Raw genomic sequence first — 13,744 nt, 5'->3', positions numbered from 1 at the left:
GTTTCATGACTTACATACAGGGCTTTGATCCATTTTGAGTTTACCTTTGTATATGGGGTTAGACAATGGTCCATTTTCATTCTCCTACATGTAGTTGTCCAGTTTTGCCAGCACCATCTGTTGAAGAGACTGTCATTTTGCCATTGTATGTCCATGGCTCCTTTATCAAATATTAATTGACCATATATGTTTTGGTTAATTTTGGAGTCTCTAATCTGTTCCACTGGTCTGTGGCTCTGTTCTTGTGCCAGTACCAAATTGTCTTGATTACTATGGCTTTGTAGTAGAGCTTGAAGTTGGGGAGTGAGATCCCCCCTACTTTATTCTTCTTTGTCAGGATTGCTTTGGCTATTCGGGGTCTTTGGTGTTTCCATATGAATTTTTGAATTATTTGTTCCAATTCATTGAAGAATGTTGCTGGTAATTTGAGAGGGATTGCATCAAATCTGTATATTGCTTTGGACAGGATGGCCATTTTGACGATATTAATTCTTCCTAGCCATGAGCATGGGTGAGTTTCCATTTATTAGTGTCCCCTTTAATTTCTCTTAAGAGTGACTTGTAGTTTTCAGAGTATAAGTCTTTCACTTCTTTGGTTAGGTTTATTCCTACGTATTTTATTCTTTTTGATGCAATGGTGAATGGAATTGTTTTCCTGATTTCTCTTTGTATTGGTTCATTGTTAGTGTATAGGAAAGCTACAGATTTCTGTGTGTTAATTTTGTATCCTGCAACTTTGCTGTATTCCGATATCAGTTCTAGTAGTTTTGGAGTGGAGTTTTTAGGGTTTTTTATGTGCAATATCATGTCATATGCAAATAGTGACAGTTTAACTTCTTCTTTACCAAACTGGATTCCTTGTATTTCTTTGTTTTGTCTGATTGCCGTGGCTAGGACCTCCAGTACTATGTTAAATAACAGTGGGGAGAGTGGGCATCCCTGTCTGGTTCCTGATCTCAGAGGAAATGCTTTCAGCTTCTCGCTGTTCAGTATAATGCTGGCTGTCGGTTTATCATATATGGCCTTTGTTATGTTGAGGTACTTGCCCTCTATTCCCATTTTGCTGAGAGTTTTTATCATGAATGGATGTTGAATTTTGTCAAATGCTTTTTCAGCATCTATGGAGATGATCATGTGGTTTTTGTCTTTCTTTTTGTTGATGTGGTGGATGATGTTGATGGGTTTTCGAATGTTGTACCATCCTTGCTTCCCTGGGATGAATCCCACTTGGTCATGATGTATGATCCTTTTGATATACTGTTGAATTCTGTTTGCTAATATTTTATTGAGTATTTTTGCATCTACATTCATCAGGGATATTGGTCTGTAATTTTCTTTTTTGGTGGTGTCTTTGCCTGGTTTTGGTATTAGGGTGATGTTGGCTTCATAGAATGAGTTTGGGAGTATTCCTTCTTCTTCTATTTTTTGGAACACTTTAAGGAGAATGGGTATTATGTCTTCTCTGTGTGTCTGATAAAATTCTGAGGTAAATCCATCCGGCCCCGGGGTTTTGTTCTTGGGTAGTTTTTGATTACCATTTAAATTTCTTTGCTCAGAATTGGTTTGTTTAACTTTTGTGTTTCTTCCTTGGTCAGTCTTGGGAGGTTGTATTTTTCTAGGAAGTTGTCCATTTCTTCTAGGTTTCCAGCTTGTTGGCATATAGGTTTTCATAGTAGTCTTTAATATTTCTTTGTATTTCTGTGGAGTCTGTCGTGATTTTCCATTCTCATTTCTGATTATGTTGATTTGTGTTGATTCTCTTTTTCTCTTAATAAGTTTGGCTAGAGGCTTATCTATTTTGTTTATTTTCTCAAAGAACCAGCTCTTGGTTTCGTTGATTTTTGCTATTGTTTTATTCTTCTCAATTTTGTTTATTTCTTCTCTGATCTTTATTATATCCCTCCTTCTGCTGACTTTAGGCCTCATTTGTTCTTCTTTTTCCAGTTTTGATAATTGTGATCTTAGACTATTCATTTGGGATTGTTCTTCCTTCTTCAAGTGTGCCTGGATTGCTATATACTTTCCTCTTAAGACTGCTTTCGCTGCGTCCCACAGAAGTTGGGGCTTTGTGTTGTTGTTGTCATTTGTTTCTATATATTCCTTGATCTCTATTTTGATTTGTTCATTGATCCATTGATTATTTAGTAGCAGGTTGTTAAGCCTCCATGTGTTTGTGAGCCTTTTTGTTTTCTTTGTAGAATTTATTTCAAGTTTTATACCTTTGCGGTCTGAAAAATTGGTTGGTAGAATTTGAGTATTTTGGAATTTACTGAGGCTCTTTTTGTGAGCTAGTATGTGGTCTATTCTAGAGAATGTTCCATGTGCACTTGAAGAATGTATATCCTGTTGCTTTTGGATGTAGAGTTCTATAGATGTCTATTAGGTCCATCTGTTCTAGTGTATTGTTCAGTGCCTGTGTGTCCTTACTTATTTTCTGCCTGGTGGATCTATCCTTTGGGGTGAGTGGTGTGTTGAAGTCTCCTAAAATGAATGCATTGCAGTCTATTTCCCTCTTTAGTTCTGTTAGTATTTGTTTCACAAATGCTGGTGCTCCTGTATTGGGTGCATATATATTTAGAATGGTTATATCCTCTTGTTGGACTGAGCCCTTTATCATTATGTAGTGTCCTTCTTTATCTCTTGTTACTTCCTTTGTTTTGAAGTCTATTTTGTCTGATATTAGTACTGCAACCCCTGCTTTCTTCTCACTGTTGTTTGCCTGAAATATGTTTTTCCATCCCTTGACTTTCAGTCTGTGCTTGTCTTTCGGTTTAAGGTGAGTTTCTTGTAAGCAGCATATAGATGGGTCTTGCTTTTTTATCCATTCTGTTACTCTGTGTCTTTTGATTGGTGCATTAAGTCCATTTACATTTAGGGTGACTATTGAGAGTTATGTACTTACTGCCATTGCAGGCTTTAGATTCGTGGTTACCAAAGGTTCAAGGTTAGCTTCTTTAGTATCTTACTGCCTAACTTAGCTCGCTTATTGAGCTGTTATATACACTGTCTGAGATTCTTTTCTTCTCTCCCTTCTTATTCCTCCTCCTCCATTCTTCATATGTTGTGTGTTTTGTTCTGTGCTTTTTTTAGGAGTGCTCCCATCTAGAGCAGTCCCTGTAGGATGCCCTGTAGAGGTGATTTGTGGGAAGTAAATTCCCTCAGCTTTTGCTTGTCTGGGAATTGTTTAATCCCGCCATCATATTTAAATTATAGTCGTGCTGGATACGGTATCCTTGGTTCAAGGCCCTTCTGTTTCATTGCATTAAATACATCATGCCATTCTCTTCTGGCCTGTAGGGTTTCTGTCGAGAAGTCTGATGTTAGCCTGATGGGTTTTCCTTTATAGGTGACCTTTTTCTCTCTAGCTGCCTTTAAAACTCTTAACTTTTCCTTGATCTTTGCCATTTTAATTATTATGTGTCTTGGTGTTGTCCTCCTTGGATCCTTTCTTTTGGGGGTTCTGTGTAATTCCCTGGTCTGTTCGATTATATCCTCCCCAATTTGGGGAAGTTTTCAGCAATTATTTCTTTAAAGAGACTTTCTATCCCTTTTCCTCTTTCTCCTTCTTCTGGTACCCCTATAATACAAATATTATTCCTTTTGGATTGGTCACATAGTTCTCTTAGTGTTGTTTCATTCCTGGAGATCCTTTTATCTCTCTCGATGTCAGCTTCTATACGTTCCTGTTCTCTGGTTTGTATTCCTTCAGTGGCCTCTTGAATCTTATCCATTCTGCTTATAAATCCTTCCAGGGATTGTTTCACTTCTGTGATCTCCTTCCTGACATCTGTGATCTCCCTCCGGACTTCATCCCATTGCTCTTGCATTTTTCTCTGCATCTCGTTCCATTGCTCTTGCATTTTTCTCTGCATCTCTGTCAGCATGTTCATGATTTTTATTTTGAATTCTTTTTCAGGAGGACTGGTTAGGTCTGTCTCCTTCTCAGGTGTTGTCTCTGTGATCTTTGTCTGCCTGTAGTTTTGCCTTTTCATGGTGATAGAGATAGTTTGCAGAGCTGGTACGAGTGACCACTGGAACAGCTTCCCTTCTTGTTGGTTTGTGGCCTTCCTCTCCTGGGAGAATAGCGACCTCTAGTGGCTTATGCTTGTCAGCTGTGCGCAGACAGGGCTTCTGCTACCTGCCCGTTTGGTATGGGGTTTATCTCCGCTGTTGCTGTGGGCGTGTCCTGGCTGGGGCTGCTCCTCCAAAATGGTGGAGCCCTGTTGGAGGGGGAGCGGCTGGGAGGCTATTTATCTCCCTAAGGGGCCTCTGTGCTCCCTGTTGCCCAGGGGGTTAGAGTGCCCAGAGATCCCCAGATTCCCTGCCTCTGGTCTGAGTGCCCTGTCCTGCCCCTTTAAGACTTCCTAAAAGCACTCTCCAAACCAAAACAACAACAGCAACAACGAAAGAGGAAAAAGAAAAAAAAAGGAAAAAACGCGCAGTTTTCTTTGTCCTCAGGCGCCAGTCCCAGGCACCCGCTCACCAGTCCTGCTGCCCTGCCTCCCTAGCACCGGGGTCCCTGTCCCTTCAAGGCTTCCAACAAGCACCCGCCAAAAAAAATAAAAAAAGGGAATAATGTGCAATATTGTTTGTCCTCAGGCGCCAGTCCCAGGCACCTGCCCACCAGTCCTGCTGCCCTGCCTCCCTAGCGCTGGGGTCCCCATCCCTCCAAGGCCTCCAAAAAGCACTCGCCAAAAAAAGGGAAAAACGCGCGACCCTCTCCGTCCCCAGGTGCTGGTCCCAGGCACCCACTCACCGGCCCTGCCACCCTGCCTCCCTGTCACTGGGGTCCCTGTCCCCCTAAGGCCTCCAAAAAGCACTCACCAAAAAGAAAAAAAAAGGGAGAAACCTGCGATTTTCTTTGTCCTCAGGCGCTGGTCCCAGGCACCCGCCCACCGGTCTTGCTGCCCCGCCTCCCTGGTATTGGGGTCCCCGTCCCTCCAAGGCTTCCAAAAAGCACTCGCCAGATAAAAAGGGGAAAAACACGCGATTTTCTTTGTCCTCAGGTGCCGGCCCCAGGCCCCTGCCCACCGGTCCCGCCGCTCTGCCTCCCTAGTATTGGGAAAAACGCGTGATTTTCTTTGTCCCCAGGTGCTGGTCTCAGGCACCCGCTCACCAATCTTGCTGCCCTGTTTCGCTGGTATTGGGGTCCCTGTCCCTTTAAGGCTTCCAAAAAACACTCGCCAAAAAGAAAAAAAAAAGGGGGGGAAAATGCGTGATTTTCTCTGTCCTCAAGCGCCGGTCTCAGGCACCTGCCCACCGGTCCCGCCGCCCTGCCTCCCTGGCATCTGGGTCCCCGTCCCTTTAAGGCTTCCAGAAAGCACTTGCCAAAAAAAAAAAGGAAAAACGTGTGATATTCTTTGTCCTCAGGCGCCGGTCCCAGGCACCCTCTCCCTGGTCCTGCTGCCCTGCCTCCCTAGCTCCGGGGTCCCTGTCCCTTTAAGGCTTCCAAAAAGCACTCGCCATAAAAAAAACCGCTCCAGTTTCTTTCCACCTGCCAGGAGCCAGGGGGAGGGGCGCTCAGGTCCCGCCGGGCCGGGGCTTGTATCTTACCCCCTTCACAAGGCGCTGGGTTCTTGCAGGTGTGGATGTGGTCTGGATGTTGTCCTGTGTCCTCTGGTCTCTATTTTAGGAAGAGTTTTCTTTGTTATATTTTCATAGATCTATGTGTTTTTGGGAGGAGATTTTCACTGCTCTACTCACACTGCCATCTTGGCTCCGCCCCCTATGGTGTCTTTTTTTACATATATGTGTAACAATAACAATGTTATATTATATATAGTAGTATAACTCCATTCGGAGTTCCCAGACCCAATTTCAATGTGTAAAAGTATTTGGGAGGGGGTCTTCCCACACATACTAACACCAAGCAATTCTTAAACACCAGCAGGGTGTCTAAGAACTCAACTCAATTCTGACTCTATCTGCCCGGAGCAGCACCAGATTCCCAGGTTAAGGGCTCCGTCCTACAAGACTGCCCTTCAACCACCCACTCCAGATGCCAATCACAAGCCTCAGGCAGTTCCTTGTGCTTCTGACCTACCTACCTACTTGCTACAGATTGGAGGTTCCCACAACCTCCCCATTAGGTTTGATTAATTTGCCAGAGTAGCTCATAGAACTCAGGAAAACATGTTTATGAATTTAATAAAGGATACTGGTTAAGGATACAAGTTAACAGCCAGATGAAGAGATATATAGGGCAAGGTCCCAAGTAAAGGAGCTTCTATGTTTGTGGGACTTGGGGCCTGCTTGGTGGCATGTGGAGGCATGCTGGTTTCCAAGCATAGACGATCTCCCTAACTGAGAAGCAGGATCCAACTGAGCACAGCAGGGCAGAGCACAGAGAAGAGAGCAGAGCTCTTCTCAGGGGTTTTGTGAGGGCTTTATTATATAGTCATATTGACTCAATTTTTGGCCATTGGCTGATTCAGCCTTCAGCCCTTGCCCTTGGGTGAAGTCCAAAAGTCTCTCATTAACATGACAAGATACCCATTTCACCTTTAAGACTCTGCAGTTGTTTTTAGGAACTGTGGATAAGGACCAAATATACCTGGGAAACAAATACTTGGTCATGTGAATGACCAAATATGTATTTTGTATAATTCATTATATTGCAGCAAAGAAATAGATTTTTAAAATATTGATGAATTTGATTCCATTAAAGCCAGGAAAGTAAAATTATAATACATTTTGTGTTATAAATAGACTATTTAAACTAATGTGTTTTAATACTTTTTGATTTTTCAGTATTGAGATTTTTTTATTTTTTAATGGTTTAATGTTCCAGAAGAATTAATCATTAAGAATACATAAAAACATATAGAGTGGTGCACATTTTTCCTTTTACCTCAGGCTCCAGTATGGCTCAAATCAACATTGGTACTTAATTTAAATTTTTAATATTGTTCATCATTGTTTTTTGGTATTCATTGTGATTTTTAAAACTATTGCATTAAAATATTTCATTTGATTATTGAGTTTTTTGTGCCTCCTTAGATTTTTCTGTAGAACCCTCACTCTTCTCATCCTAGTCCCAGCCCTGGTATCCTTACTGTCTCTTCAAAACTAGTAAGAATTACATTCAAAGGATATTTATAAGATACAGTGCAAGTTATCCAGTAGAAGTTAGAAGTTCATAGAGTCATTTCAATTAATTATATTTTATTTTCTCATTCATTTGTTCTTTTTCCACATGAATCAATATAGTATCAACCTAAAGGGTTGAAGAGGCACCTAACAGAGATGGAGGAGGGTATAATCATAGTTTGGATAAGGAGTTTAAAAATCTAAACAAGTATAATATATAGAGAGAAACTTTTTGAAATTAAAATGGAAAGGATTTCATAATGGTAAACTTAAGAGTAGAAATATCTTTGTCAACTTAGGGTCTTAAGAAATAACTAAGGGGCTAGGCAAAGCTTTCAGGTACTTATTACCAGATCTCATGTTGAAACCTTATTCTGTGTGCCCCCACTGCACAAGTTTTTCCTTTTTAAATGTTGTTCTTATTTAAAAACAGTTCCTTAGAGAATAACAGATGCCCTGTCTTGTGGGAAAAATGTGCTTCTATGTACTGGACACTGTTCTAAGCATTTATATATATTGGCTCATTTATACTTCATTAACAATTCTCCATGTTAGACATTGTTATTATCCCATTTTACAGATGAGAAAACTCAGGTATGGTGAGATTAAATGACTGACCCAGGTTTTACAATAAGTGCAGAGCCTAGGTTTGAATCCTAGCAGCCTGGCTCCCAAGTCTGGCTTGTAACTGCTAAGCTCTACTGCCTAGCACGTACAAGAGTTTCTGAATACAGCAGGATAGAGTGGATCAAATTTATATATACTACATTTCTGTTGCTGTTTTAATGATTTACCAGATTAATTCCCAAAAGCCAGGAATGGTTGGCAGATACAGGTCAGATGCTCTGCATGTCCCTTTGTAAGGTCTGTCTTTTATATAACTATTTTTCTTCTCCCAGTGTAGAGAAGAGTGGATATAGACACCATGGGTAGGCCAGAAGTTAAAAATAAGACTGCTGGACCCCTTCCAAGAAGGGAAAGGGCTGATAAGCCCCAGTAGTCATGCTCAATGATGACCAAGAGAAAGGTTTCCGAGAATGTGTTGCAAGATAATGGATTTGCCAGATGCCTGGGAAGAGAATGGTCTGTGCAGAGTTTATCCCAAGTCTTCTGGAAGACGGAGTGTCTGTTGGTCCTCATAGGCATAATGGTGCACATTAAACTGAGGTGGACCAGACTTTGTCTGAGAATGGATGAGCTTGAAAGCAAAGGACAAAGCCCCAGGTTGAGGAAAGATGTGGGATAAAACAGTCCCATGAGCACAGGCATGTGACCTTCGCTGCAGAAGAGCCCTGCCCAGGGAATGCTGCTGCACACCAGAAGTCACTGGATGTGGTTCCGTGACAGGAGAAGTGGACGGAGGACAGCACTTTAACTTCCTTTACTCAATCACAAACCTTTAGTGATTTAGTGCCTAACCTAGTCATCACCACAGTAGTTTCCACAGAGCCCCACGTTAGTTGTTGTAAATGGTACAGCAGTTATAAAAGGGCCCTTCAGAACGCCAGTGCTTCTGTTCTGGCTAATGAGTTCCTAAAGTGTATGCATTTAACTAACACGGTTGTATCTATTCACATAAATGTGAATTGTAGCAGTTGTTGAGCCCCCATCTCTATTTTTTGGCAGAACGTCTCTTTGAAATACATTGGTGAAGTAAATGTGATTTGATAACCAATTATTAATTGTTGCATAAAGCTTTGCATCAGGAAATCTAAATAATCTTTTTTCCCAAAAAAAATTGATTGGGAAAAAAGGTTCTCTTGCTTAAGATTTCCAATATATTTTATTTCAAAAGATTACTTCCATTTTTCTGTGTAAGAGTTAGAGGCTTTATTAATATAAACCTGAGCAGCTTTTTCCTGAACACATCTCTTCAGGCAAGGGAAATAAAATAAAAAATGAACAAGAAGAACTACATCTTCTGAAAATCTGTACAGCAAAGGACACCATCAGAAGAACAAAAAGGTATCCTACAGTATGGGAGAATATATTTGTAAATGATTTATCTGATAAGGGGTTAACATCCAAATATATAAAGAACTTGTATGCCTCAACACCCCAAAAACAAATAACATGATTAAAAAATGGCAGAGGACCTGAACAGACACTTCTCCAAAGAAGAAATACAGATGGCCAACAGGCTCATGAAAAAATGCTCCTCATTGCTAATCATCAGAGAAACACAAATCAAAACCACAGTGAGATATTACTTCACACCAGTTAGGATGGCCACTTTCCAAAAGACAAAAAAAAACAAATGCTGGCAAGGTTGCGGAGAAATGGGAACCCTCCTACACTATTGGTGGGAATGTAAATTGGTGCAGCCATTGTTGAAAGCAGTATGGAGGTTCCTCAAAAAACTAAAAATAGAAATACCATGACCCAGAAATTCCACTCTTAGAAATTTACCCAAAGAAAACAAGATCACAGATTCAAAAAGACATATGCACCCCTATGTTTATCACAGCACTGTTTACAATAACAAAGACATGGAAGCAACCTAAGTGCCCATCAGTAGATGAATGGGTAAAGAGGAGGTGGTATATATACACAACACAATATTATTCAGCCATAAGTAGAAAACAAATCCTACCATTTGCAACAACATGGATGGATCTAGAGGGCATTATGCACAGTGAAATAAGCCAGGCAGAGAAAGACAAAAACCAAATGATCTCATTTATTCATGGGGTATAAAAACAAAGCAAAACAGAAGGAACAAAATAGCAGTGGACTCAATAGACACTGAGAAGTGACTAGTGGTTACCAAGGGGGAGGGGTTGGGAGGATGGGGAGGGAGAAGGAGATTAAGGGGCACAATAATTCACAGGCACAATATATGTTGGTCACTGGGATGGTAGTACAGCACAGAAAATATAGTTAATGCTTCTGTAATTCTTACTACATTGATGGACAGTGACCACACTGGAGGGGGTAAGGACTTGAAAATATGGTGAATGTCAAACCACTGTGGTGTATATTTGAAACCATCATAAGATTGTATGTCAGTGATACTTTAATTAAAAAAAAAGGTTTAGAGACTATCCATGGTATTGAGGTGGGGCTCCCCCTTGCCATCTGCATACCAAAGCATGAATACATTATGGAATAAAAGGTGATAGTACCCATCCACGGAGGAGAGACTTCGAATTGCATGGGCTGCAGCATCAGTTTTTGCAGTTGACTGGTGTGGTTCTGCGTGGCCTTCATTCCCTCTTCTTGACAGTGACCAAGGAGTTCTGCTAGAGGATTTATTGGTGGAAACCATAAATGTGGTTGTCACTGCAAGGAGAGAAACATGCTATCCTGAATATTTGTAAAGTGTTGTTGTAAAAATGTTTTGTGAGCACCAGTTTCATATTATTTTTAACTTTAGAGATTTAAAAAACTCATTCATTTTATGCATGACAAGAAATATTTGCACATGATCGACTGTGGGCATTTGTGTTACCTTAATATCAATCATTTTGGCTCTTTTAAAAGAATTTTGAAGCAGTTCAGACTTAAAGTACTTTTATTTTAAAAACATCTCTCCTGTGACTTTGCATTGCTTCTGAAGGTCATCCCTCTTTTATTTTCTTAAAAAATCACCTTTTGTCATAACTGCATTTTTTCTTTCAAAAACTGATCTTTTAAAAATAGATCTTAAATTCATACACTTCATTTCTAATTTATTTTAAATTTTCAGGCTCAACTTTAAAGAAGCTTCTACACACTGGAAATTCTATTAAGGTATTTATTTTAGATGAATGTGCAGTGGCATTTTTCATTGCTCAAATTTAATATTGCTATAAAGTGACAAAATTAGGCCTTTTTATGGAAAAGAAAAAATTTTAAAAACTGCTTGACTTAGTTTTTATTTTCAGTTGAAAAATTATATGACATGTTTGTTAGAGTTTTTGTTCTTATATCAGAACTTTAATTGTAATAGGCATTTTAAATATTAGGAGAAAGCCTCAGGATTTGGAGTTTGGAGTTCCAGTCTTGATTGTGCACTGAAGAAGTAGGGAACCATTCAAAGCACTAACTGCTCCAGTTCTATCATCAGAAAAGGGAAGGGATTGACCAGACTTCTCTAGGCCTCAGAGCTTACATGCCCAGTTCTCTGAACCCCAGCAACTTGTTAATGTTACAGTTGTCTCTGAATTATTGTTGTTTTTGAGAACCATTGTAGAAAAGAGCAGCAGAACCTTACTCTTGAATGTTTATTTGCAGCAGATTTATATTGTAATTTAAGTTAAAATTGGCTTATTTTAAAACAAATATGTCTCTTAACGACATTACCATTTGATGCTGAGATAAAGTGACCCTAAAACATAATTAGCAAAAGAAGACAGCCTGGGATGTATATATTATGGAAGATAAATTGACAAGTAGCTAATTAAGTCATGTGTATACCTTTAATGTGATGATACATTTTTGTTTTTTTGCCATTTGAAACAATCCTAGCCACTTATTATGATATGTTAACTACTTCTTGTTGAAAAAAAGAGGTGAGCTATTATTCCTAGCTTCACAACAGATTCTGTATTTTGTCCCTCCTATTTTATTTAATAGTCTTACAGTCAAAACTTTTCAGGTTGTTACCTCATGTTTATTATCAGCCTTATTTATATTTCATTATCTTACATACAGTTAATGTAAAAAATGGGGACCTGTAATAGAATTTTATAGAGACGTTTTCCTCAAGTTAAATTTAATATGATTTGGTTCGATACACATTGAGCTATGTCATTTTCTGTCTGGCATTGAGTAGCATTATGTGTTCAGCAGTGTCACCGCTTACTGGATGCCTGGGGGGAGGAGGCTGGTGTGAGCAGGCAGGGAGGTTTGTGCGGAGCATGGTCAGTCCACCAGAAGGTCTGCAAGTGCACCAGAGAAGCCCCTGTTAGTGGGGGTAGCACTGTCCCAGACAGGCTGTCTGTCTTCGTGTATTTGACTTCTGTGGGAGTCAGCCAAGCTTTTTTCTTTCTCTTTCCTTTAATTTTTTGCTCTTCTCCTTTTGGCTTTCCTGCAGAGTCTCTTGTTTGACATGAACACTTGCTCTGGAGGAGTCAGAAACACCTGTGTATTGAAAGGATATCAGGCAGTGCCTCCGTTGCCTACATTGTAGCTCACTGCATCTTTCAGCTGTGTCTGGAATTTTTTTCCACATCTTTTGCTTGTTTAACTTCTTTTATTGACATCATCTTTTCAGCCACTTAGGAGTATGGAAATGGAGGTACCTGTGTTTGTGAATCCTAAGAATGGGATGAAGTTCAAAGTAAGTGTAGGGGAGGAAAAAGGACACCTCTGCCTACCCGGTGATGTGGACCATTCAGAGCACCATAAAGGAGCCGGAGAGAATAGAATAGAAGCATAAGGCAGGGAAGCTGGAGAGCTGCCCCTTCCCATTGAGCCAAGGTCTTCAAGGGCTTACTTAGCTCTATGTGTTCTTATTTTCAGGAACATTGTGCATATGTATAATGTAGTGACATGACAAAAATTCTATCCAAAGCACAGTGTAAATTTGGAGGAAGATTATCTTTGCATTGTCATCATGGGTGATCAAGCATTGATGTGTGGGCACTATTGCCTTATGGAATGAAGTCCTACTAGTAAGAAATAGATAGCACTTGCTGGGAGCCAGGCATCATTCTGGCTTATGTAATCCCACAGTACTTCATGGTAAATCCCAGTTTCAAAATCCTGTTTTGCAGATAGGGAGACTGAGGACTAGAGAAGATACATGGTCTCCCTGGGTCACAGCTGAGCTGGAAAGGGGCAGAGCCTGCACTGGAACCCAGGCGGTCTGGCTGCAGACCCCACTCTCCACCCCAGGGTTCTACCATAGCATCCTGACCCACTTGTCACCAAGAGCAGCCTGGTATAGTGCTTTAGTGGCTGGCTTTTCTTTGTCAGAACTGATGCTACATTGCAGTGCATTTCTGCAAGTACATGTAAGTGTTTGATTTTGTTTTTAGATTAGATGTGAAGGAATCAGGCTGTTTCTCTTATGGCTTCAAGCACTTCAGACAAACTGTGCAGAAGAGCAGGTGCTGCTTTTTGCTTGCCTTGTGCCTGGTTTCCCAGCGATCATGTCATCCAGAGGGCCCTGTACGCTGGAGGCACTCATCAGTCCTAGCCCAAGTGTAGCTGACGGTGAGTAATGTTACCAGAGCTTGCAGCTGGAAATGACTCTTGAAGTTACAAAGAGGAATTCCTCAGTTCGTCATTTTCCTGAATATGAGTCTTGGTGTCATAGATGGGTTCTGAACAGGAATTATTCCCTACTCATATTCATAGTAGAATCTTACAAACATTAGAATTGAAAGACTTGGAGCCCATTTTGTAGGAAATGATGACTGGAGAAACTGAAGTGGTCGAAACAAGAATGAAAGGGAGGGGACAGATGTTGTCAATAGGAGAAAGTAGAGACACATGGAGTGTTTTTGTGGCTGCTAATGAGTTTTAAATCAGCCCTCCAAAACTACTGTCTGTTATCCTCATCACTGTTGTTTTGTAAGTGCAATTCATTTGCTCACTTAGCCTCTTTTTTGCCAGCTGTGTATTTTCATGCAGCATTCATGGAAGGACAGAAGTGACCTCCTGGGACTAGTAAAGGAAGCCATTTGTGTCCCATGAGTTTTCAAGAAACTTGACTGTCAGAGCCCTT

General features: G+C 40.5%; 1 protein-coding gene across 3 annotated transcripts in view; it reads left to right on the top strand.

Annotated features, from left to right (window-relative positions):
- RALGAPA2 (Ral GTPase activating protein catalytic subunit alpha 2) overlaps window positions 1-13,744 on the top strand; it is a 401,571-nt gene that overhangs the window by 99,599 nt on the left and 288,228 nt on the right. For 2 of the 3 annotated variants that reach the window (XM_073236981.1, XM_073236982.1), the window contains exons 5-7: window positions 10,778-10,821; window positions 12,287-12,352; window positions 13,053-13,230. In XM_073236981.1, coding sequence (XP_073093082.1) covers window positions 10,778-10,821; window positions 12,287-12,352; window positions 13,053-13,230 — 288 coding nt within the window. The remainder of the gene's footprint in view (window positions 1-10,777; window positions 10,822-12,286; window positions 12,353-13,052; window positions 13,231-13,744) is intronic. The other variant, XM_073236983.1, reaches the window with a different exon arrangement.

Source organism: Manis javanica, chromosome 5 (assembly GCF_040802235.1).
Source record: "Manis javanica isolate MJ-LG chromosome 5, MJ_LKY, whole genome shotgun sequence".
Lineage (NCBI taxonomy): Eukaryota > Metazoa > Chordata > Mammalia > Pholidota > Manidae > Manis > Manis javanica.
Note: the sequence above shows the minus strand (reverse complement) of the source record. Positions and strands in the feature narration are given on the sequence as shown.